The sequence below is a fragment of the Penicillium pulvis genome (genome assembly GCF_028828015.1).
Source record: "Penicillium pulvis strain IBT 33274 chromosome Unknown contig_5_segment0_segment0, whole genome shotgun sequence".
NCBI lineage: Eukaryota > Fungi > Ascomycota > Eurotiomycetes > Eurotiales > Aspergillaceae > Penicillium > Penicillium pulvis.
This window is the reverse complement of record NW_026643078.1, coordinates 1,139,642-1,161,026: the sequence shown is the minus strand read 5'-3', so window position 1 is coordinate 1,161,026 and position 21,385 is coordinate 1,139,642. Positions and strand designations below refer to the sequence as shown.

The 21,385-nt window shown below is 47.3% G+C and overlaps 7 protein-coding genes across 7 annotated transcripts; 5 read left to right on the top strand and 2 right to left on the bottom strand.

Moving 5' to 3' along the window:
- Nucleotides 1-205: 205 nt before the first annotated feature.
- N7503_007010 (zinc-dependent alcohol dehydrogenase) lies at nucleotides 206-1,447 on the top strand (the record flags this gene model as incomplete). The annotated part of the gene is made up of 3 exons (XM_057066557.1): nucleotides 206-326; nucleotides 406-696; nucleotides 753-1,447. The coding sequence occupies 3 exons, from the start codon at nucleotides 206-208 to the stop codon at nucleotides 1,445-1,447; spliced, it is 1,107 nt and encodes a 368-aa protein (XP_056920238.1).
- Nucleotides 1,448-2,236: 789 nt separating this feature from the next.
- N7503_007009 (uncharacterized protein) lies at nucleotides 2,237-5,155 on the top strand (the record flags this gene model as incomplete). The annotated part of the gene is made up of 1 exon (XM_057066556.1): nucleotides 2,237-5,155. The coding sequence occupies one exon, from the start codon at nucleotides 2,237-2,239 to the stop codon at nucleotides 5,153-5,155; it is 2,919 nt and encodes a 972-aa protein (XP_056920237.1).
- Nucleotides 5,156-6,512: 1,357 nt separating this feature from the next.
- N7503_007008 (Major facilitator superfamily domain-containing protein 10) lies at nucleotides 6,513-7,946 on the top strand (the record flags this gene model as incomplete). The annotated part of the gene is made up of 2 exons (XM_057066555.1): nucleotides 6,513-6,581; nucleotides 6,663-7,946. The coding sequence occupies 2 exons, from the start codon at nucleotides 6,513-6,515 to the stop codon at nucleotides 7,944-7,946; spliced, it is 1,353 nt and encodes a 450-aa protein (XP_056920236.1).
- A 1,335-nt stretch (nucleotides 7,947-9,281) lies between these two features.
- Nucleotides 9,282-11,719, top strand: N7503_007007 (Catalase B; the record flags this gene model as incomplete). Its single annotated transcript, XM_057066554.1, has 6 exons — nucleotides 9,282-9,569; nucleotides 9,631-9,856; nucleotides 9,911-10,326; nucleotides 10,377-10,541; nucleotides 10,593-10,767; nucleotides 10,830-11,719. 6 exons carry the CDS (start codon nucleotides 9,282-9,284, stop codon nucleotides 11,717-11,719), a joined length of 2,160 nt encoding a protein of 719 aa, XP_056920235.1.
- Nucleotides 11,720-13,547: 1,828 nt separating this feature from the next.
- Nucleotides 13,548-14,698, bottom strand: N7503_007006 (uncharacterized protein; the record flags this gene model as incomplete). Its single annotated transcript, XM_057066553.1, has 4 exons — nucleotides 13,548-13,873; nucleotides 13,931-14,135; nucleotides 14,192-14,368; nucleotides 14,435-14,698. 4 exons carry the CDS (start codon nucleotides 14,696-14,698, stop codon nucleotides 13,548-13,550), a joined length of 972 nt encoding a protein of 323 aa, XP_056920234.1.
- A 1,148-nt stretch (nucleotides 14,699-15,846) lies between these two features.
- On the top strand, nucleotides 15,847-17,643 carry N7503_007005 (uncharacterized protein; the record flags this gene model as incomplete). The annotated part of the gene is made up of 2 exons (XM_057066552.1): nucleotides 15,847-16,797; nucleotides 16,852-17,643. Coding segments are annotated over 2 exons (1,743 nt in total), but the record flags the coding sequence as incomplete, so codon positions are not given.
- A 701-nt stretch (nucleotides 17,644-18,344) lies between these two features.
- Nucleotides 18,345-20,698, bottom strand: N7503_007004 (Zn(II)2Cys6 transcription factor; the record flags this gene model as incomplete). Its single annotated transcript, XM_057066551.1, has 7 exons — nucleotides 18,345-18,729; nucleotides 18,783-18,965; nucleotides 19,023-19,630; nucleotides 19,715-19,795; nucleotides 19,853-20,160; nucleotides 20,214-20,476; nucleotides 20,532-20,698. 7 exons carry the CDS (start codon nucleotides 20,696-20,698, stop codon nucleotides 18,345-18,347), a joined length of 1,995 nt encoding a protein of 664 aa, XP_056920232.1.
- Between the last annotated feature and the right edge of the window lie 687 nt (nucleotides 20,699-21,385).

Genomic DNA, 21,385 nt, shown 5'->3' with positions numbered 1-21,385 from the left:
CAGCACAATCATGCCATCTCTTGCTACTGGAAGGCAGGGATGATGTTTCAGGACGAGAAGAGGGCTCTGGTTCGAGCGGCTGGCTTCCGTAGTTGGTTGCCACCGTGACAAAGCTACTGCAATCCGAAAGATCTATAAGCCGTGTAAGAGTGACTAGTTCGTAGTATCCTATTGATCACCATCGATGGCCTCTATAGAATTCATCATGAATCCAGTGCACGAAGAGCCACAATTTAAAATACCATCGCATTGCAAAGCTGGTGTCGTTGTCAATGAGGGCCCAAATTTCCGTGTTGAGGTCCAGATGGTACCAGTGCCCGAACCAGGTATGACTACGTAGAGAGGCTCCTCAAGTTGACTTGTTGCTTAGAAAATCTTTGCTGAATAACCATTCTTTACTTTCAGGTCCTGAAGATGTATTGGTTCGCCTCAACTTCACCGGTATATGCTCATCTGATATCCATGTGATGAAAGGGGATATAGGCATGCCGCGTATGTCAAAGTTTGGTGTTCGGTCCCCCGGTCATGAGGGTGCGGGAATTGTCGTCAAAATTGGTGCCAATGTGAAGAATCTGAGGCCAGGAGACCGAGCCGGCATTAAGCCACTGATGAATACGTGTGGTTCATGTCATCTATGCTGGGATAACAAAGAGACCTATTGCAAATCGGCAACTCACACGGGTTTGATGACAGCTGGTATGTCCAATAATCACCTGGCAGCTGAGATGCGCTAATTGGAGTTCTTTGATTAGGCACATACCAGCAATATCTGGTCTCTCCTGCTCGATATGTGACACCAATCCCTGATGGGGTCCCGGACGAGATTGCCGCACCTATTATGTGTAGCGCCAGCACTATGTATCGCGCCCTCATTGACTCCAATCTGAAAGCGGGCTCCTGGGTGGTTTTCCCAGGTGGTGCAGGCGGTGTTGGAATACAAGGCGTGCAGCTAGCCAAGGCCATGGGAATGCGGCCCATCGTTGTGGACACGGGTAGCGAGAAGCGATCCTTGTCTCTCAAAATGGGAGCAGAGGCGTTTGTGGATTTCAGAGACACGGACGATACAGCAGAGGCTGTGATTAGATTGGCTGATAATATTGGTGTCCACGGGGTCTTCATCACTGCTCCTGCGGCCTATAAGACAGCATTTGACCTTGTTGGTCAGCGAGTGGGAGCTGTCATCATGTGCATCGGAATACCTACGAAAGACTCGATGATATTCGGCGTTGAACCCCAGGATTACATTTTCAAGAACCTAACTATCAAGGGATCCTTGGTGGGAAGCCGCAGTGACACGGCAGCGGCTTTGGAATTTGCGAAGCGTGGTTTGCTCAAGCAAATCAGTGAGGTTTATCCGATTAATCGACTCCCGGAGGCTGTTGAAAAATTACGCAAAGGGCAGGTGGCAGGGCGAGTGGTCATCAACTTCAATTGGGAAGAATATTGAAAGAGGTTAATATAGTCGGAAGGCTATTTGTATGTTCCGTTACCCAATTTTTGTTAGTTAAATCGAGAAGCTTCCCATAAATTCAAATGTGTCCATTTCTCTTTACCTCTGTAGGCTGGTATTTCACCTTCATGCGTACCGAAATATCCTCTGATAACGCAGTAGATCATATTTTTAAATGATGGTCCACCCGTGAAATTGAGAGTGCCTTTATTGAGCTCAAAATATCCTGCTAAAAAAATGGGAAGCCCTTAGTGGAAGAAATGGAGCGAAGGGAAGAAGGCATAAAGGTAATCAGAATCAGGCAATCAGTGTTTGCTTCTCTCATCCTAAAACTAACGCTAAATAATCTTAAGTTGAGTGCACGCAAAGGTTGATTCATGATATTTTGAACTAATGACGATGGACCTAACCCCGGCATGACTTACTACATCCTCCGCTAGCTTCCGTCAAATTGTGTGTTATTTTTTTTGAGATGGTAATTTGGCTGGGTTACGCTGTTGGGCTGGGAGAGGTCCTAATCCAAAATGTGCCCTTTTACTGACCCAATTCATGGTGCTGTTCTTGTCAAGTCGCTTCAAAGTTACAGCGCTAAGAAGTGGCGAATGATTCAAAGCTGCCGCGGTTCGCCTCTTCCTCGGGATGACATCGACCCCGACCGAGCCGATCTCTGGACCCTTACTGGGAAATGCAACGCTTTGCACAAGACATTCCATATAATAGTCAAGTTTTCCAGTCCGTTATCATCCTCAATTTCATAGTCGAATTGTTCATGAATACTTTTCTAAGATGACTAAGGACAATTCAAGAACCACTCATGGTGATGCCGAGCCTGGGACTCAATCCTCTCATCGACGGCTTGCCCTGCCAGCGTGGCTGGACCATTTCAATGTTGAAGATATGAAGATTGTCCTGCGCTGCTGGGTTGCCATCTGGATATCGTCAATTTTGATGTTTATCCAACCGTCATTGAACAGCATTGGCGTAGCCACCTTTTTCGGCCCGTTAATGCTGTATCTCATACCACCCACTGGAGTTCTTTCCGCATACCTTGTGAATACTTTCTTCCTGTTGCTTGGCATGTGCTTGGCGTGGGCGTGGGGGCTTATAACAATGAAAGCAGCCCTGGCAGCTCGGCCCTCTTCCCAAACTCGAGCTATGATCGAGAAATTGAACCATCAAGTAATGTTGGAGTCCCAGGGGTCAGATAAAAGCGTGTCTTGGATAACGGAAAAATTGATCCATGAAGGGTTTATGCTGGATGCTCGGGTCACCGTGGTGTTTTATGTGATGAGTTGCATCTTTGTCTACACAATGGCCCGATTACGAGTTGCCAATCCGAAGTTTGCCCCGGGAGAGGTTTTCGGTAATATTGTCATGGATCTCTTCCTTCTGTACGGGCCAACACTGCCTTCCTTCACTGGAGAATTAGGTAAAGTCCTGGTTTTGCCTGGTGCAATAGGAATTGGCCTGGGTGTCGCGTGTTGTCTGTTGTTCTTCCCACAATCCACGTCCTATTCCATATTGTCAAAAATGGAGGAAATCGCTGAGACGTGTCAGACGTCGTTACAGTTCACGCGAACTTTACTGGCGGGAGGGTCTGTACAGCCTGGCCAGCTATATTCTACAAAAGCGAAGAACATCGCTGCCTTGAAAGCAATACAGCCCATGCTCTCGTTCTTACCAGTCGATATTTCTCGCTGTCGCTGGAATACAGAAGATATACGAAGTCTATATGAGCCTATGCGGCAGTTTATGGCAGCCCATGTGACCCTGCTTGACTTTCATATCGCTCGAGCAAAGTTCGAGCAAAGAATCAATGGGTCGCAGTCAAAAAAGACGAAAATCGAAGATATCTCAGAGAAAGTTGCAGCAGATAATCACAAACTACGAGGAGACGAAGATCTGACACTTGCATGGGAGGCGCCTGAATTGGGCTTGTTACGCTCGCAAACGAAAGAGTCACTGAATAGATCTATGACCAGGATATTGCCGATGTACTCAGAGTGTCTTTGCACCATCGAGGAGACTTTCCGGTTTATCAACACTCGTCGTTGGCGCCTTTCAACATCTTCAGAACAACCTGACCAGATTCTCACTCAGGGGGAATCACTCCTCAGTCGACTCAAGCTCGCAAAAAGCAAAGCAGTCAATGAGACTGCCGATTTATTGATTGAATGCCATGCGGATATATTTAGCGAAGAAGGGTCCCTCAAGTCTCCTGAGTTCGTGTATCCTCACTCCCTTCGCAGTCTAGCACTGGCAATGGTAATCGAGGAACGTATTCTTCAATGCGTCGAAGCCGGAGAAGAGCTTCTCACAAAAGTCCTACAGTTAACAAAAGATCGCCCGGTGGAGCGTGTTTGGTTTCCTGATGGACCACGTTATACTCTATCCTGGCTCCTTAATGGAGTCCGAGATATCCCGATGTCCATGTCCTTTTTTAGGACCGATCTGAATCCAGAAACGGCGAACATCGGCCGTAAAGATCCTCCGCAATTCAGACTAACTACTCGGATTATCCGTAACAGCTATCATTGGCTGACGGATCCAGCGGGCATTTATGCTCTGCGAATGGTAGTGGTCACCATTGCCACAGCTATTCCAGGCTCCTTGCCACATACCGCTGGGTTTTTCTATCGCGAAAAAGGTCTTTGGGGGGTCATCACAGCCCAAATCTGCGTACTCGTCTACATGGCTGACTTTGTGTTCTCACTTTGCGGTCGTGTTGCCGGAACCATAATCGGGGGAGTGTTGGGCATGGTAGCCTGGTACATTGGCTCAGGCAGTGGTCCCGGAAACCCGTACGGCCTATCAGCTATCACTGCTGTCATGACACTAGCGTTAGTGTGGTGCCGAATTTTCTTCCCACACTCCCTAGTAGGAACGGCCGTGATGAGCGGTGTATCTTTTGTGTTGGTCGTGGGTTTCAGCTACGATGCCACGCACATAGAAACATACGGCCTTCCTGGGTACGGATACGAAGCATTCTACAAAAGAGTGGTAACAGTCCTGCTTGGAATATTGGCTGCGCTGATCGTTCAAATATTTCCACGCCCGCCTTCAGCTAGCCAGCATGTCCGCAAATCTTTATCAGGCTCTGTACGCACATTGTCTGACAATTATGCAGTTCTACTCTCATGTTGGAACCGAGAGGATTCTGAGTGGGCCAATTCAAAGACAGATCAGATATCCCTACAGATTACAGAGAGCCTGTTGTCTCTGCAGGGACCAATAGGCATGCTGAAGCTGGAGCCTAGGATGGGGCCATTTAGTCAACAGACGCTTGAACGCACACGGGAGCTGTGCCAGGACATCAATCAGAGCTTTGCGAGCCTGCTGAATCTCCAAAGCACTCTTCCTCTCACCTTGCAAGATCGCCTTGCCCGCACAGTTGGCATACAGGAAGAAGAAAATATCAATGCGATCATGCTGGTTTTGCGAGTCATCGATCAGGCACTTAAGACCGGAGACCCTCTGCCGGAACGCCTGCCAACCTTGCGTACCGCAACATTTGCTGGTTCAAAAAGGCACGTTACAGACCTCAGTACTACACTACTTAGAGACAGCGACTACCGTCGCTACTGCGTAGCTGTTATTTCATATTTGAAGTTTCTGTCGGCCGTTGATAATATTGTGCTGTTATTTAAGGACGAGCTGGGTCAGAGCCATATTGTACATGGTCTAGGGTTTGCGGAAGCCGTGTGATTCAACGCACAATATAAGTGCATCGCGTTTCGGGGTTTACCATCTGCATATGACCTAATCCTTTGTGGCTATGTTTGACTAGGATTATATAGAAAGACAACAAAAAGCACCTTGCCCTATGAGTCCTACTCACTTGCTAGCGTCGGCTTTAGTAAGGTCTTATTAATATGCGGCCGTTGCTTAGCGCTCGAAACTATGTCGACAGTGCATAGTCCGGCCGAGTCTCGGAGCCGGCGAAGAGAATCAGCAACGGCCTATGGCAAGACTAAATACTCCAGTCAATATTTTGGATCATGCTCCATGGAGGTATCAAAACTAAAAGCTTGGAACCCTATGTCATGGCCTTACATCTAGAAACATCTACATAGTCATCAAGTCTTGTGTCTAGCCGCGGAAAAGCTGGTGCCGTCATCTTCAGCTATAATATCCTCTGAAGGTGTACTGCTTCACACGTGAAGGGCATATTGCCTTTGAGTTTGAGAAGGAATGGGGCGTAGGCCGCTTTCGGAATGAAGCTTTGCGTGAATTAGTTTTTCTAGATTTCAAAGCACGACATATCCTCGAAATTTGAGTTTCAATTGTCTCATTCTGGCGAATGGTTCTGTTCCTAAATTAAGCCGAAAGGATTTGTTCTACGAGAATGTCCTTCTTATTTGAGTTTGAGTAGGCGTTGGCTGATCATATCACAAACTAAGGGTCTCCAAGGCTGCTTTCCACTTGGAAAATAATATGTAATTGAGAAATCATTATAGAGATCCCGAAACGAATTTCAAATTGAGGCTGAACGGGAAGTTCTCCAGTGCGCATTTATTCCGCTTGTCAGCCAGTAGTACCACGGTAACGTACGACCCCGGACCACCTGTGTTCTTTTTTAACATAACGCCAACAAAATGATCGTAGTTAGTGGCTGAAGAATGACAGACAGTGGCAAGAAATCCACAAAATGCTATTCTGTTCCCTGGACCTGATTTAAGACTCTCCGCGATGCGAAGCTCGGCCGCCACGGCATCTCTCGGATGGATCTTACTCGGTAATTGACTAGAGTTAGAAAATTGCTTCTTGACGAGGTACATGGACCAGAAGTGGCCAAACAAGTCATTTGCCTCATGAAGATGGCGTCAGAATAGTAGGGATATATTCAATGGTACGCCACCAGGGGACAGCGACAGGTAATCACTGTGACTATCGTAATCCGCATCTACTTCAATTTCTTTATAACTTGGCTCTTTGGCCCTGGTTCTCAACTTCAAATTCTTTTTTTTCTTAACATCGATAGGGCATGGTATACTTTGGGCCTGCTGAGCAAATTCTATTTCACACTTAGACATTACAGTCACAATAAAGAAAAGACAACAACATGCCCGTTGATAACGTCCTGCGTAAGCAGGTCTTCAAAGTGTTGTTTATCTCGCTGCTCTTGGATCTGGTGCGTTTTAAGAACCCACCTTTCACATGGGCAATGATGCACAGGCTGACTAGCTAATGTTTTATTTATCAAATGGCCTAGATTTCCTTTACCTTCATTCTCCCGCTTTTCCCATCTCTACTATCGTTCTATCGCGCGCAGGATTCGTCGTCAAACTCTCTTCTTAATCGCATTCTCCACTACCTCAACGCCTACAAGAATTCATTTGCTCACCCTATCGACTCACACTATGACATTGTTCTACTTGGTGGAGCCCTCGGCTCACTCTTCTCCCTTCTTCAAGCTATTGTTGCCCCCATCATTGGTTACCTGTCTGATCGTTACGGTCGTCGTCGCATTTTGTTAACTGCAATGTTCGGCAATATACTCAGTGTCGCTCTTTGGGTCTCTGCAACAGACTTCCGCACATTCTTGGCCAGTCGTGTGGTTGGCGGCCTCAGTGAAGCCAATGTGCAGCTGGCAAATTCCATTGTTGCAGACATCACGGACGAGTCAAGTCGCAGCGCGTCGATGGCTCTTGTCGGGGCATGCTTCAGCATTGCTTTCACATTCGGCCCTATGCTCGGCGCCGCGCTGAGCTCGGTGGAGATTGTCACGGCAAACCCCTTTATTACAGCAGCTCTGGTATCGTTCGTTCTTGTTTTCCTGGAGACGGTTTACCTTTGGGCTTACTTGCCAGAAACCCATCCACGCTTGACTACGCTGAAACGTGTAGACGAGGCCAAAGGTTTATCTGGTAAAAAGCCGGCAACGAAGACGAAATCGGGTACCCCTACCATCCCTAGCAGAAGTACCAACAATCCCGCCATTATCAGTACCATCTACTTCTTTTTTCTATTGCCATTTTCTGGGCTGGAATTTTCCCTACCTTTTCTGGTCGCTACTCTACAAACTGGTCCGATGAAAATGAGCCCCGCTGCTTTGAACGGTCGTCTTCTTTCCTTGATAGGCTTGACCTCATCTATTCTTCAAGGGACTGCTGTGCGGAAACTTCCACCTCTTCTTATGGTGAGACTAGGTATCATTACCTGTGCGCTGTCGTTCTTCAGTCTAGCACACATATCATCATTCTCAGGGCTCTATGTTGTGAGTGGCTTGTTGGCTATAACTAGTGCTACTGTGGTCACCGGTCTTAATGGCCTCTGCAGCTTAGAGGCGGATGACACTGATCGGGGTGCGGTGATGGGCCGCCTTCGAGGCTGGGGGCAGGCCGGGCGTGCAACAGGCCCTATTGTGTTCTGCACCTTTTTTTGGTGGGCTGGCCGCCCTGTTTCATATACGATCGGTGGGCTGGCAATGTGCATGGTCGCGCTAGGCTCGTTGATCTTGCTAAAATCCCCTTCTTTACATGTCAAGACAAAATAGCCTTATTTTGGCATGTCTGGTTATCCAATACGATACGAGGAGTGGTAACAATCGATAGTCAGGCCAGATTGTTCAGTATTTGTGGCAAGACAGAAGATTTATAGAGAAACTACACAAGAGCAATGAAAAGAACCTTGAGTCTAAGCAGCCGTGGCAACTCCAGCCTCAACGCCTCATATCGAATTATTCCCAAATAGGAAGCCTATAGTAGGACTTGTAAACTACCTGACAGGTATTAAACTCTGATCCACCTGACACATTATACTCAGAAAGCTCATGTGTAAATGATCCGTCAAAATGGGCTTCCAGTTGGTTGCATGGTATCCTAGCACGCCATCAGATTAATTGGAAATGGTCATTTTGTTCAAAACGCCTAGACTCCTAAGCTTTAGCTCCCTCCACAGAGCCGGCCCAAGTATTGAAATTTGCGAACTTCATGATCGCTTCTGTTTAATTCTGAGTCAGACAATCATCTTCGTATAGCAAGTCTGCAAACCTGCAAACCGCTGCTGTTGCCGTGGCCCACTGCGGAATGTTGCCGCCTATGTGCCCTAACTTCGTGTAACCTAATATCCAAAGTCGCCAGATTATTCAAGCTTGCAAAGTCTAGACCATTACGTAGGTCATCTCTGAGGTTCGGATATAGTTTTAGACTACGTTTTTAGCAATAAATCCGGGGACCCGTGTCTTCCCAACTCGGTCACGACATCCATGGATTAATGCTATTAAAGTTCAAGCCCACATTTGTTAATTTTCTTTATTTGATGTGACTCAATGCCTGAGGAAGTTAGCCTTTTAAATAGCCAATGTATTCTGATTGACCTCCAGGTACGGCACGATTGAACACATGGCTAGATGCTTTAATGGCATGTTCTTAGGAGAGCCCCTAGAATTCATAAGCCATAATCAAGCACTCATTTGTGGACCACGGAGTCAATAGTGAGGCCCATAAACCATGAATAGTCTACTGACCTTCCAGATAGGGATGCATCGTAAGATGATGGTCGTTTCTAGAGAGCTAGACTGAAGACCCACTGCGCAACCGTAGATCGTATTCAAGTCGTGCCACCCAAGTTTCCATGTCATGTTAACACTATTAATCAAGACTTAATTAGTTAGATGGTGTCTAGCCCTTGCATCTCCGATGCATATGCAGGTGTCATGACTGGTCGCTTCGATCCGAGCAAGCCGACTAGTGGCGTGAAGAAAGGCGACATGAGGAGCATTTCCGTCTTCTCAACGTCTCATCTATACCTATAAATAACGGCTTCCTAAATTATCAATTGTCATTCATCTGCCTTTCATCAACCTCCAATTTGAGCATCTCGTGACAAGATGAAGTGTCTATCTTTCTTTACATGTCTTGTGGGCATTACCAACGCTGCCTGTCCATATATGACAGGCGAGATGCCAGGTCTGACCCGTCGAGATGAAAGTGATGCTACAGCGCAGACTGAAGAGTTCATGTCGGAGTTTTACCTGAATGATCAGAACGCCTACATGACCTCAGATGTTGGAGGTCCCATCGCAGATCAAAACAGTTTGAGTGTGGGAGAACGTGGCCCTAGCCTTCTCGAAGATTTCATCTTCCGTCAGAAGATCCAGCGGTTTGATCATGAAAGGGTATGTAGATTACTCAACCAGAATTGTTGAATTTGCACTTACTTACGCGTCTTATTCACAGGTTCCCGAACGCGCTGTGCACGCACGCGGTGCGGGCGCGCATGGAGTCTTCACGTCTTACGGCAATTGGTCAAACATCACGGCTGCCTCCTTCTTGTCCGCCGAGCAGAAAGAGACTCCCATGTTTGTGCGGTTCTCTACGGTGGCAGGCAGTCGTGGAAGTTCCGATACAGCTCGTGACGTGCATGGTTTTTCGACCCGCTTTTACACCGAGGAAGGCAATTTCGGTATATACAAGACACTCATACCCCTCTACAGACCTGTAGCTAACACAACGATAGATATTGTCGGTAATAACATTCCCGTGTTCTTCATTCAGGATGCTATTCTCTTCCCGGATTTGATCCATGCTGTCAAACCCCGAGGCGACAATGAAATTCCTCAGGCTGCTACAGCTCATGACTCGGCCTGGGATTTCTTCAGCCGGCAGCCAAGTTCATTACATACTCTTCTATGGGCTATGGCAGGGCACGGCATTCCTCGATCGTTCCGCCATGTCGATGGATTTGGTGTTCATACCTATCGTCTGGTAACTGAATCTGGCAAGAGTAAGCTTGTTAAGTTCCACTGGAAGAGCTTGCAAGGAAGGGCTAGTTTCGTATGGGAGGAGGCGCAGCAGGTCTCTGGCAAGAACACGGATTATATCCGCGAAGACCTCTTCGACGCTATCGAGGCAGGCCGTTTTCCTGAGTGGGAGGTAAGATTGAGGGTACTCATGCTTAGTGTTGCCAGACTGACCATCAATAGCTCGGTGTTCAAATCATGGATGAGGAAGATCAACTGAGATTCGGATTCGATCTACTTGACCCGACGAAATTCGTACCCGAAGAATACGTGCCCGTCACCAAGCTCGGGAAGATGCAGCTCAATAGAAATCCTAGAAATTATTTCGCCGAGACTGAACAGGTTATGGTAAGTCAAAGATTGAATTCTCTATCAGTGTCCATTTGTTAACTATTAAAGTTTCAACCCGGGCATATTGTGCGCGGAGTCGACTTCACGGATGATCCTCTTCTTCAAGGTCGCCTTTTCTCTTACCTAGACACTCAATTGAACCGTCATGGTGGCCCCAACTTTGAACAGCTGCCAATTAACCGGCCTCGAGTGCCAATTCACAACAACAACAGAGATGGAGCCGGTATTTACCCTCATTCATTTATCTCCACTTTGGTCTTCAATCCTAATGAAATTTCTTCTCAGCACAAATGTTCATTCCATTGAACAAAGACGCATACACGCCAAACACTCCCAACAATGGCTCTCCCATGCAAGCCAACCAAACCGTCGGTAACGGCTTCTTTACAGCTCCCGGACGCACTGTTGGCGGAAAGCTCGTTCGCAATGTCAGTCCCACATTCTCCGATGTTTGGTCGCAACCCCGGCTCTTCTGGAACTCCCTTGTTCCTGCCGAGCAGCAATTCGTCGTGGACGCCATGCGCTTCGAGAGTGCGAATGTAGAGAGCTCTATCGTACGAAGCAACGTGATCTTTGAGTTAAACCGGGTCAGCAATGATCTTGCTAAGCGTGTCGCTGAGGCGATTGGAGTTGACGCTCCTGAGCCTGACTCTACCTACTACCACGACAATACAACGGCCAATGTCGGAGCCTTTGGTCAGAAATTGCTTAAGTTAGAAGGTCTGAAAGTGGGACTGCTTGCCTCTGTCCAGAATTCATCATCGATTGCGCAGGGTGCGCAGTTACAAAGCTATCTTGCGTCAGTTGGGGTTGATGTTGTGGTGGTAGGCGAGCGCAAGGCAGATGGCGTGAATCAGACTTACTCTAGCTCGGATGCGGTCAACTTCGATGCCGTCATAATTGCCGATGGCGCTGCGGCTTTGTTCAACCCAGCTGCAACTGGAACTTCTCTGTACCCAGCAGGTCGGCCATTGGATATTGTCAATGATGCGTTCCGATTCGGCAAGACTGTCGGTGCACTTGGAAATGGATTCGCTGCGCTGCTTGCTGCGCAGGTTCCAACTGATCGAGATGGCGTCTATACTGCGGACTCAATCACCGATGACTTTGTGACCGGTGTTCAAGATGGTCTTCGCACTTTCAAGTTTTTGGATCGCTTTGCCCTTGACAAGTGATGAGTCTACTAGAAGCAATGGGACATTTCTCATGTCAATTCGGTATTACTGTAGGAGTCGCGAAAATGAGCTTGGCTCAATTCTTATAATGCCTGTTGGTTATGATATATCTTGTGACCGATCTTTCGTTTTCTTGTTCACAAAATAAAAAAGAAGGAATCGACGGAACATCGGGCAGAACTAACATAAACGCAAACTTGGAAAAAATATGAAAGGTTTAAAAGAGTAAGTACTACGGCATACCCGTGGACGGATAGCGACACATAGCTCAAGTATACTAGTATGACAACCTTTCTGCCGACCTAAAATACGGACCTGATACCTTAGATACCCACTTGAGCTAAGTGTCGCTTTCCGTGTGCCGTATACGACTTCTAGAAATTGATATGCCAATGAGCCTGCAATTCCTTTCCTATTCGTATGCTACCTTTGACATCCGTTCTCAAAATTCTGAAACACGTATCTCCGCCTGTGGACCGTTTACTATGTAGTTGGATTACCCATTGCATCAGGCGTCGAAACAATAAGATAATTGATATTTTAGCTTTTCGCTTCTATACATCTGCTACCTATACTTTTTTCAGTGTTAAAAATGTTCTCGATATCGGTATACCTGCATGATGTGGAGAACGCATGTGGGTATAATGACCCCCCAGTAGAAGAGGCGCTGAAAAGATCTCGGGAGATATTTTTCCTTTGTATCCTCCTCTAGAAAGTAGTCACATAATATGGCAATTATTGCAAGTTGCTCGAAAATCTTTCTCAGATAACTTGGACAGAGTTAACTCTTGTATGGAAGATCGAGTTGAACAAGGGTACGTACTGTATGGTCTTATCAATGGATGTGTTAGCTATGGGGAAGCTAGGCTTATCGACGGTTTCTGATGGAGTTTCAGCTGGCCTTTCAGAGGGTTTGACAGAGGATAATAGTGGTTTTGTGTCCATGTTGGATGTTCGATTGTCTGATATATAAAACATTGACTGTCCGAATTGTTTGGCAAGAACTCTGGAAGACGTGGGATAGCATCAACTGGGAAGGAATGATAGGGGTAACAAAAGTCACCCCGTATTGAAACCACATTAACTCCAGGCTGCAATGATTTCTCTGTTGTTCCTCACTAAGCACAATCAGGACAAGCTTCTCCGAAGGACGCCAAGCCGCGTAACCTAGTGGAGATCTTCGAGTTTAGCACTGACTGGCCCCACTACAAGATGCAAATTAGAGACCCACTCCAAAAAACTCGGGACATTATGTGCTGTTGTCAGCCCCAGCGTGGGATGGAAAATTAGTTTGTTCGGACATCTGAATCTGTGGCCCACAGGCACCAACAGAGCATGTATAGTCCCACATCAGAGGTGCTGCTAATTACATTACACCAGCACCAACATTGAAAGGGATACCTGGTATCTGAGTAAACGGTCAAATTTATACAATACATTCAATGGAAGATATTCAGCTTGATGTCTCTACCAAATACTTTGCCGGGGCCTTGATATCCTCTTTAAAAGCTCTCGTCATCTAGCCGGTGATTCAGGATTTGCCTCGGATCCACCGGCGTAGTTTCCGGCTGACAACCCTCCATACCAAAGTCGGAGAGCACCGGTTCGGCAAGACTGTCGGTGCTGCACTTGGAAATGGATTCGTTGAGCTAAATTCTGCGCACTGCATGAGTCGCGAAAATGACATTGCGTCAATTCTATTGAGGTCTCTTGGTTGTGAAATATCTTGTGACCGATCTTTCGTTTCATTGCTTACAATTTAAATCAACTGGAGCGAAATATGAGGGCAGAAACTGGTATGTGTGACTGTTCTCATGCAGGTGCTGACTCAGACTGCTTCCCAGAATGATTTAGGAATGAAGTCACGCTTGCGCCTGATAACCTCAATGAGACCCTCATCTCGCTGCTGTTCCACGTCCTTGGGGTGGTTGTTGACTAACATCTCCTGCACACTCTTGTCAAGCTTGTCAATATTGGCATCATTTCGGACGTATGCATGCTCCCTCATATCTTCAAGCCACTTCTGCGCACCTGGTCCCAAATGGGTAACAAGGTGACGGAACCCCCCTGGACCTCCACCACCACCAAGAACCTTAGTCATGTAAGGCCCTGTAAATGCCCATCGAAGTCCAGGACCGGTGGTAACACACAAGTCTTGAAGCTAATGTTAGCGATTGAAATGGATAAATGCCCAAGGTAGAGTATGCATACCGCAGTCCTCGGCAGAGATGATCCCTCTCTGCACGAGGCTATAGGCCTCATTGTCCAAAGCTACCTGCAAGCGGTTGGCAACAAAGCCGGGAGTTTCCTGGTGGATATGAACAGGCGATCTTCCAAGAGACTTGTAGAATTCGATGGCCGTCGCGATGACCTTAGGACTGGTACGCGGGTGAGGAACAACCTCGACAAGAGGCATCTAGTCTTTGTCAGCAAGCTCCAAAATCCTTCTATGCCGTCTTGAGTGTTTGATACCAAATGTGGAGGGTTGAATGGATGGCCGATGAGGATACGCTCAGGGTTCTGGCACCCAGTGATGAATTGAGAGGAGGGAATTCCTGACGAAGATGAAGCGATAATCACGTCTTTTTTCGTCTTAGCATCCAAGGATGCAAAAAGCTGACGCTTTAAGTCCAATTTCTCTGGTGCATTCTGATAATATGGTCAGCCCTCGTTCAGGATAATTTAGCATCAGTCAAGGACAAGTTGGAATTTTACCTCTTGAATGAAATCAACCTTTCCACAATGATCATCGAAATTCTCGCCGACGAACGTGCAATTGGATAGCGATGCTTCTGGGTGTAGACCTAGCTGTTGAAGGGAAGGCCATACACCTTTTAAATAGCCTGTTAAGCGCTCTTCCGCATCAGGGGCAGGGTCGGAGACTAGAACGCGAAGTCCATGTGCGAGGAACAAAGCAGTCCAACTAGCTCCGATGACTCCAGTTCCCACAACCCCAACGGTCTTGATAGTGCGTGCCATTTAGATAGAGAGTATAATCAGAGGCTTTCGTGATACAGAGATGCTCGAGTAGCCGCGTCTGAGCACATTTATAGGTCTAGTGTCCCTTCGGAAGTGGATGCCGGTCTGCCAGAAGCATAAGCCCATACCTCGGGTTCACCAACGATCGTTCCCCGCCGATGCGACTTCCAGATCCCCAATTGAGAAGATTTTACTGGATTGTCCGCGGTACCTTGTCATGCTTTGCCTTGGTGCCGTGCGAGCAGAATCTCATGAGAAGGCCTGGGGGCAAATATCGAGTATGTAGAAATCCCGTGTTTCACGTCCACGAATAAGCAGAATTTGCAGTACAATAGATCTGGGCTTACAACGAATTCAAAGAATTCGATCTTCCTAGCTAAGCTTGCGCCGTAGAACTCATGTTGGTGGAATGTTATGGTGTCTTTCTCAACTCTAGATACATATTGAAGCAATCAACTCCTGAAGCCTCGTCAAAGCTTGTCTAGCCTATTCCGGTAAAACTGCATACATTTTTTTGGGAGCAACAGTGTTCGGAACAACCTTGGAATGTGCCTAGGTAGCCAATGAAGTCTTTGTTTTTATGCGATTGCAATTCCCACGGCTGGGCCGATGCACGTTGTTGATCGCCATTCATCTTTCCGACAGAACCTCGGAAACCCTCGCTGACTAACCTTTGCAATCCCGAGGTAAGTCAAGACCAACCCGTCCGGTATGCGACCGGCGGAGGGTAAACAACATTTGCCCCTGGTGTTTCTTATTGGATTTATCGGAACGATGGTTTGGGAACCTCGGTGCGGGGCTGAGATCGTCTCACAGCCTCACCTCATCCCTCGCCGCTTACCATGTCAATGTGACAATTGTTAGCAAATGCATCGAAACGCCGATTTTGCCGACCTATCACATCGGCAAGCCGAAAGTTTCGCCCTGCTATTATGAGACATTTATTTCACCGGGTGGGTATCAGTTGAATGACCATCAAAAACGGTGGAAGAGTATCCTCGGCAGTCTTTTATTTGTTAAAACCGGCGGACGTCATTTCCCAGGGCGTTCTCTGCTGTGAATGTATTTATATCGGCCAACAGATCGATTGATGAATTGTGTACTATTGTTCCTTTCACTCAATTTTACGTACACAAATTGATACCAAAATGCCTGCATTTCATGAGACTGTTCCTAGTCCGGAGATCTACGGACCGGGCACCTTCGTTGACAAGAGCTTTCTTGCTGTCCCCGAAGACGCTCGCCGGGTGTTTGAAATCCTGGCGAATGCAACGCCGAACTTCACGAAAAGCTCGCGCGTGTGGGACTCAGTCAAGTTTGAGGGTCATGACAGACCTATGATTCCTGGGCCTCTCAAGGCCCCGGTCGTGGCCGCTGCACTTCACGCTATGTGCGGCGTCGTCGCCAATGAGCTGTTAGCTACACGCGATAGTCCAGAGTTGGCAGAGCAAGGCGTCACTGTCAATACCGACCACGCCGCAATCTGGCTGGGATCCATTCTCACTGTTAAATTGAATGGATCCGACTTGAGCGAGCGGCTCCATGAGGGCGAAGCCTCCGCTTCTATTTTCGACCATGATTTCCAGAAGGGCGTTTTTGATAGTACTCTTCGACTCCGAACGACTGCCATTTATCCAACCAAAACTTCTGGTGTTTGGTATCAACTGCATGGATCGCTCCATGCGGATACTGTCCTTGAGGCAATCGGAGTTGATCCTACGACAAAATGCAAGTCTCCAGCTGAGGCTTATAGCGTTATTCGCGAGCAAACTCAGAAGTTCTCAGCTGATGAGCTGGAGATGATGATGGTCAAGAACGGGTTTTGTGGAAGCATTTGTCACACTCCCGAGGGATGGGGGAAGACCCTTATGGGGAAGCGGCTCCAGAGCCACCCCTTGGTGAACTATTCCCTCCAATCCCATGCTGTTCGAACACCTGTGAGCCCGTTGCCGGTCGTTCCAGATGATAAACGCCCGTTAGCTGGTATCAAAGTTCTAGAGCTTGTTCGAATCATTGCCGGTCCGGTCATTGGTACTACCTTGGCTGCACTTGGGGCTGATGTCATTCGCGTCAACTGCAGCAAACTTCCTGATCTTAATGTAAGTGTCCCGACCAGGATTCCATGACAATAGCTGATCTTCCCGCCCCGATAGGCTTTGCAATTGACATTGAATGCTGGAGTCAGGACCATCGATCTCGACCTCACCATTGATGAAGATGTAGCGCGACTACGGGAGCTTGTTCAAGACGTGGACATTTTTATTCAGGGCTTCCGACCGGGCTCACTGGAGAGGAAGGGCTTCGGTCTAAACAATCTCTTGGAAACAGCTGGCAAGAGAGGGAAGGGTATTGTCTACGTGGAAGAAAATGCCTATGGGCCAGATGGACCTTATCACGAGAGACCTGGCTGGCAGCAAATTGGAGATGCCGCCTCCGGTGCCTCCTTTGTAACCGGAAGATCCCTCGGCCATACTGATGGGACAAGTGTCCTACCACCTCTTCCAATCTCGGATATGACCACGGGTCTAGTTGGGGCCCTCGGAGCTCTAATGGCTCTTCGGGACCGTACATGGAGTGGAGGTTCATATCGCGTGCTGAGCTCCCTGGTCGCCGCTGATGCAATTTCGCTTCGCCCTGAGATTGGACTGTATTCGCCGGACGTGGTGCGCGAGACCAATGAGGTCTTCAAGTGGGAAGTCATGGAACCTTCTCAATATGTTTCAGAGTTGCTCGTGGTCGTATTGAATGGATGGAAGAGGGTCTTCCCGGATTATTTTGCTGATGGATCGTCCATCATGACAGTGTTCGAAAATAGTCATTGGGGCCATTTACAGTTCCTCAGCCCAGTGGTCAAGCTTGCAAATGATTCTGTGACTCCTCATTGGACTACGCCATCTGTTCCGCTTTGTCATTATCCTCGAAACACCTCGTGGATTTGTAATCGTGGTTAGTAAACTGCTCGGTATTTAGCCATTGTGCATCCACGAAGCGTGTGTACCATTCTTGTCGATAAATGAGATTCGTGCTTCACTGATTTGACACGATTTGGAATCCGCTTAGTGACCGCGAATGTGAATATCTGTTGATGTCATTGATAGAAACAATTACCTCCAGCCCTGCACTCCTTATTTTCCTCTCTCGTATATATTAATCTACTTCCTTATTGCACTCTACACAATCGGCCATACTCACTACTTGTGCCTCGTGTTGTGCCCTTGCATTTCTGCCTGTAGCTCCAATACCAATGATAGTCGTTCTGTATAACTCTCTGCTGTGAATCTATCTAACAGGAGAACAGGCTGCGGCGTGACCCATCTTGCCTGTCGCAAACAAGACGTGGCTATAGCCCCTTGTGAGCACTCAAGAGAGTAAAACTGATTTCACCGAACTGGTTGGGACCTAATACGTCCAGAAAGCTCCTAAATCGGTATACAAGATCAATCCAGCTGCTATGTCTCTTGCCAGAAACCTGTCTATGTTGGTGGCAGCACAAGGTCTTCCCAAAATTCTTGTTGTGGATGTTAGCCTATGAATAGGGATACTGGAAGTTACAAGAACTGACTGATATGTGGGACTGTTTGGCCTGCTCTGAGTATGTACAAAGGATAGGAGTAGTAATCCTTTGGATCTTGAACTTCCTCCAATGCTACTCTGTATTCGCCCAGAAGCCCCTGAACAAGACTTCTTCCATTAGTGGATTTATCAAATTACCACTATCCGAATCCAAAGCTTCTGCATCACTAAACAGTACACCATCGTTAGAACCCTGTTTTCGCACAACGTCTTCCTGGACAATGTTGATGTCAGCCGTATTTGGTTTCGTCGTTGGGGCCAGATATCCCGGGAATATCTGGTCTATCGCTTTCGTGAAGAGACGGCGATACATCGAGGCAACTGCGTAGACTTCCTGGAGCTCTTCCATAACAAGCATGCAGACTTCAAGTTTGTTAAGTCCCACCCTCTTGGAAAGATCGTTACCAAATTTGCATTGCTGCAGGTATGTTTGCATGGCGGGAATGAGAAGTGAAGCTCTTTGAAAAATTATCAGTCTATTAACAGAGAGTTTTAGTCAGGGTTTACTCACGTCATAGCCCCAGCAAATTGAAGTAACCTTTCCTGAACAAGGGTCCCCAAGATCTCATTTGTTCGACACGCGGCAGCGTTAGCCCTAAGCCTCATTCGATGTTGCCAATCTCCATTTTCCGTAAGTTGAAGATCGAGCGGGTTTTGAATGCCAAATGAACAATAAAATGTGATGATCAAAGCCCTGGAACTTTCTGTGAGTACGGTGCCAGATGCTGATTAACGGCCAGGTGAAACAAACTGGTAGTGCAGGTGGACATGGTTTGAATAGAATCTTGAAACCCTCGTTAAGCCTGCTTCATATTGATCGGGGAGATCACATTGTGTTAATCGCTTCTCAAAAGCATTGATCTCTTGGCAGGATAACCTGGGACGAAGATTTTGGTGCTTAATATCCAGCACATCGCCCAATTGGCGAGTCAGTGAGATGAGCATTACCCAATACTTGGCTAATCGCTTCATGTCACCGGGCATATAAGCGCGAGCAGTATCTTCTTGCAGACCAACAACATCATAAAGTAGGTCATCCGGTGACGGGAATGGGGTGTCACAGCCCTCGAGCTTAATTCGAGCATGCGTGCCCATAGCAAGGCTAAGCCAGCGATCTCGGAAGAAGCAGCTCCACCAAAGGCGGCGCCAGAAAGACCTTTGCCGGTCAGTTATCGATGAGCTATTTTTTGAAGACGCGTTATTGTGATCCAGACCGAGGATTTGACAGGAGCTTATTGCAATGCCTGTCCAGTACCAAGGTTGGTTATATTCGTCGATATCTGCATGGTATAATCCCAGGAGTAGAGACGATTGCAAAAGAACGATTTTGCTTCTCTCGTTACCATTCCTGTACATGCACTGAAGTGATGTTAGTACTCAACGACGGAATAATCTGACGCTGATGGCTCCGATGATGTTATCAGGATAATGACAGGTCCTTACTTTTGCGCGTGAGTAGTACGTATTCTTCATAACCACTCTGAATGCATACCCCTCTGCTTTGAACGAGTCACTCGAAATGAACTGATTGAATTAGCCTTTCCAAGTAGCGATGAACAGTGTGTTGTCTGGAGCAAATACATTCGCTGCTGCTGAGAAAATACTCCATAGAAGACAAAGATTGTATTCGTGGAGCTTTCCAGCTCGGTGATGTACCAGAAGATCATCTACCTCAATGGCGGGCACGATGGGGTGAACGTAGAGACAATATGCTGCAACAAGGGCATCACATGTCTCACTTTTGGGTAGGCTATATACGCCCTTTTTCGCAAGAAAGTCGCGATCCTCATCTGACAGCTCTGTTACGACTGTTGGGGTCAGAAAGGACTTCGGTACTGATTGCTCTGTATAGCAAGTATGGTGGACGGAGGTGGGATCGATTCGATCATCTTTGAAGGCTGATGAGACTCTAACTAGATGACGGAGACGATATTGTTCATACCAGTATAAAAGTAAGTTTCGCCAACTCTGCGTTGTTGACCCAAGGCTTTGGCTGTCCTATCGGAGCGGTCGCCTTCTTCATATTGTAGGTCGTTGAACTCAGGGGCGGACTGTCCCAAGTCAATCCTCATCAAGTCGATTTGTGGACTTTCATCAACAATGTCAACGGCAGGTTCATGGTCGATTCCCACTGTTGAATTTAAGGGAGCAGAGTCAGAAGAATGGTCTTGATGATGAGTTGTTATTTGACTTCCTGTCTTGGCACTGACGGCGATCTCAACACTAATGAATTACGGCAGGTATCTTTGGAGTCGCTCACCTTTTGGCCTTTCTATCCACGATACATTGCGAGCCGTCCTGTGCACATCCAGCGCAAGGTACACCGGTGATCGACCAGCTGCATCGAACCTTTCGTTGGCGGCAGGCCTGACATGCGACTGCGGATCTGTAACGGCGCGTGTGAGTGGCTTTTTCGGCCGGCGGCATAATTTCAGCAAATAATGTAAATCCCGTTTCAAATTTCGGCTAAGAACACCTGGGGAGTATCTGGACTTTGAAGAGCTGCCGACCTCGGGAGGTTCTGGGTCAGTACGGGGGTGGCGACTTCGATCGGCAAACGTCGGATACAACGACAGAGCTAGCAGGACCTGACCGAGGTGAAAATCCTCGTATATCTTTTAATTATGGAAAATCTATTGAACTTTATCAGGAATATGTATGACTCACCGTCAGCCTTATCTTGGGCTAGATCCTCCTTTTCCCATGTCGCGGGATGTCAGACGACGGATGTCCATCCACTCCTTATGTCCCTCGCTTCTATGGCAGTCCCTACAGAATATAAGCCAAGAGCCATATTCTATGCTTCTCAAATATCTCCGACTATACACCTCGCTGTCGCGATGAGTATCCGAATCCGCTATATATACTAGATATCTTTATCAATTGTGGTAGTGTTAGACTGAGAATATTGAGGCCGAGTAAGACGTGATAAATATTACCCAATCAATTGCGAAAAGTCATCAAAATGTCAAAGCATTGGCTGCCATTTTCAAGACTTCTCACAGACCTCGCGAGACAAGGTTTTCCGACGTAAGACTTTTGCCCGAAGGTTTCCCCTGTATGATTGGCCCAAACAATCTGATATCACTTTCACAGTAGTCTGCATATTAAGAG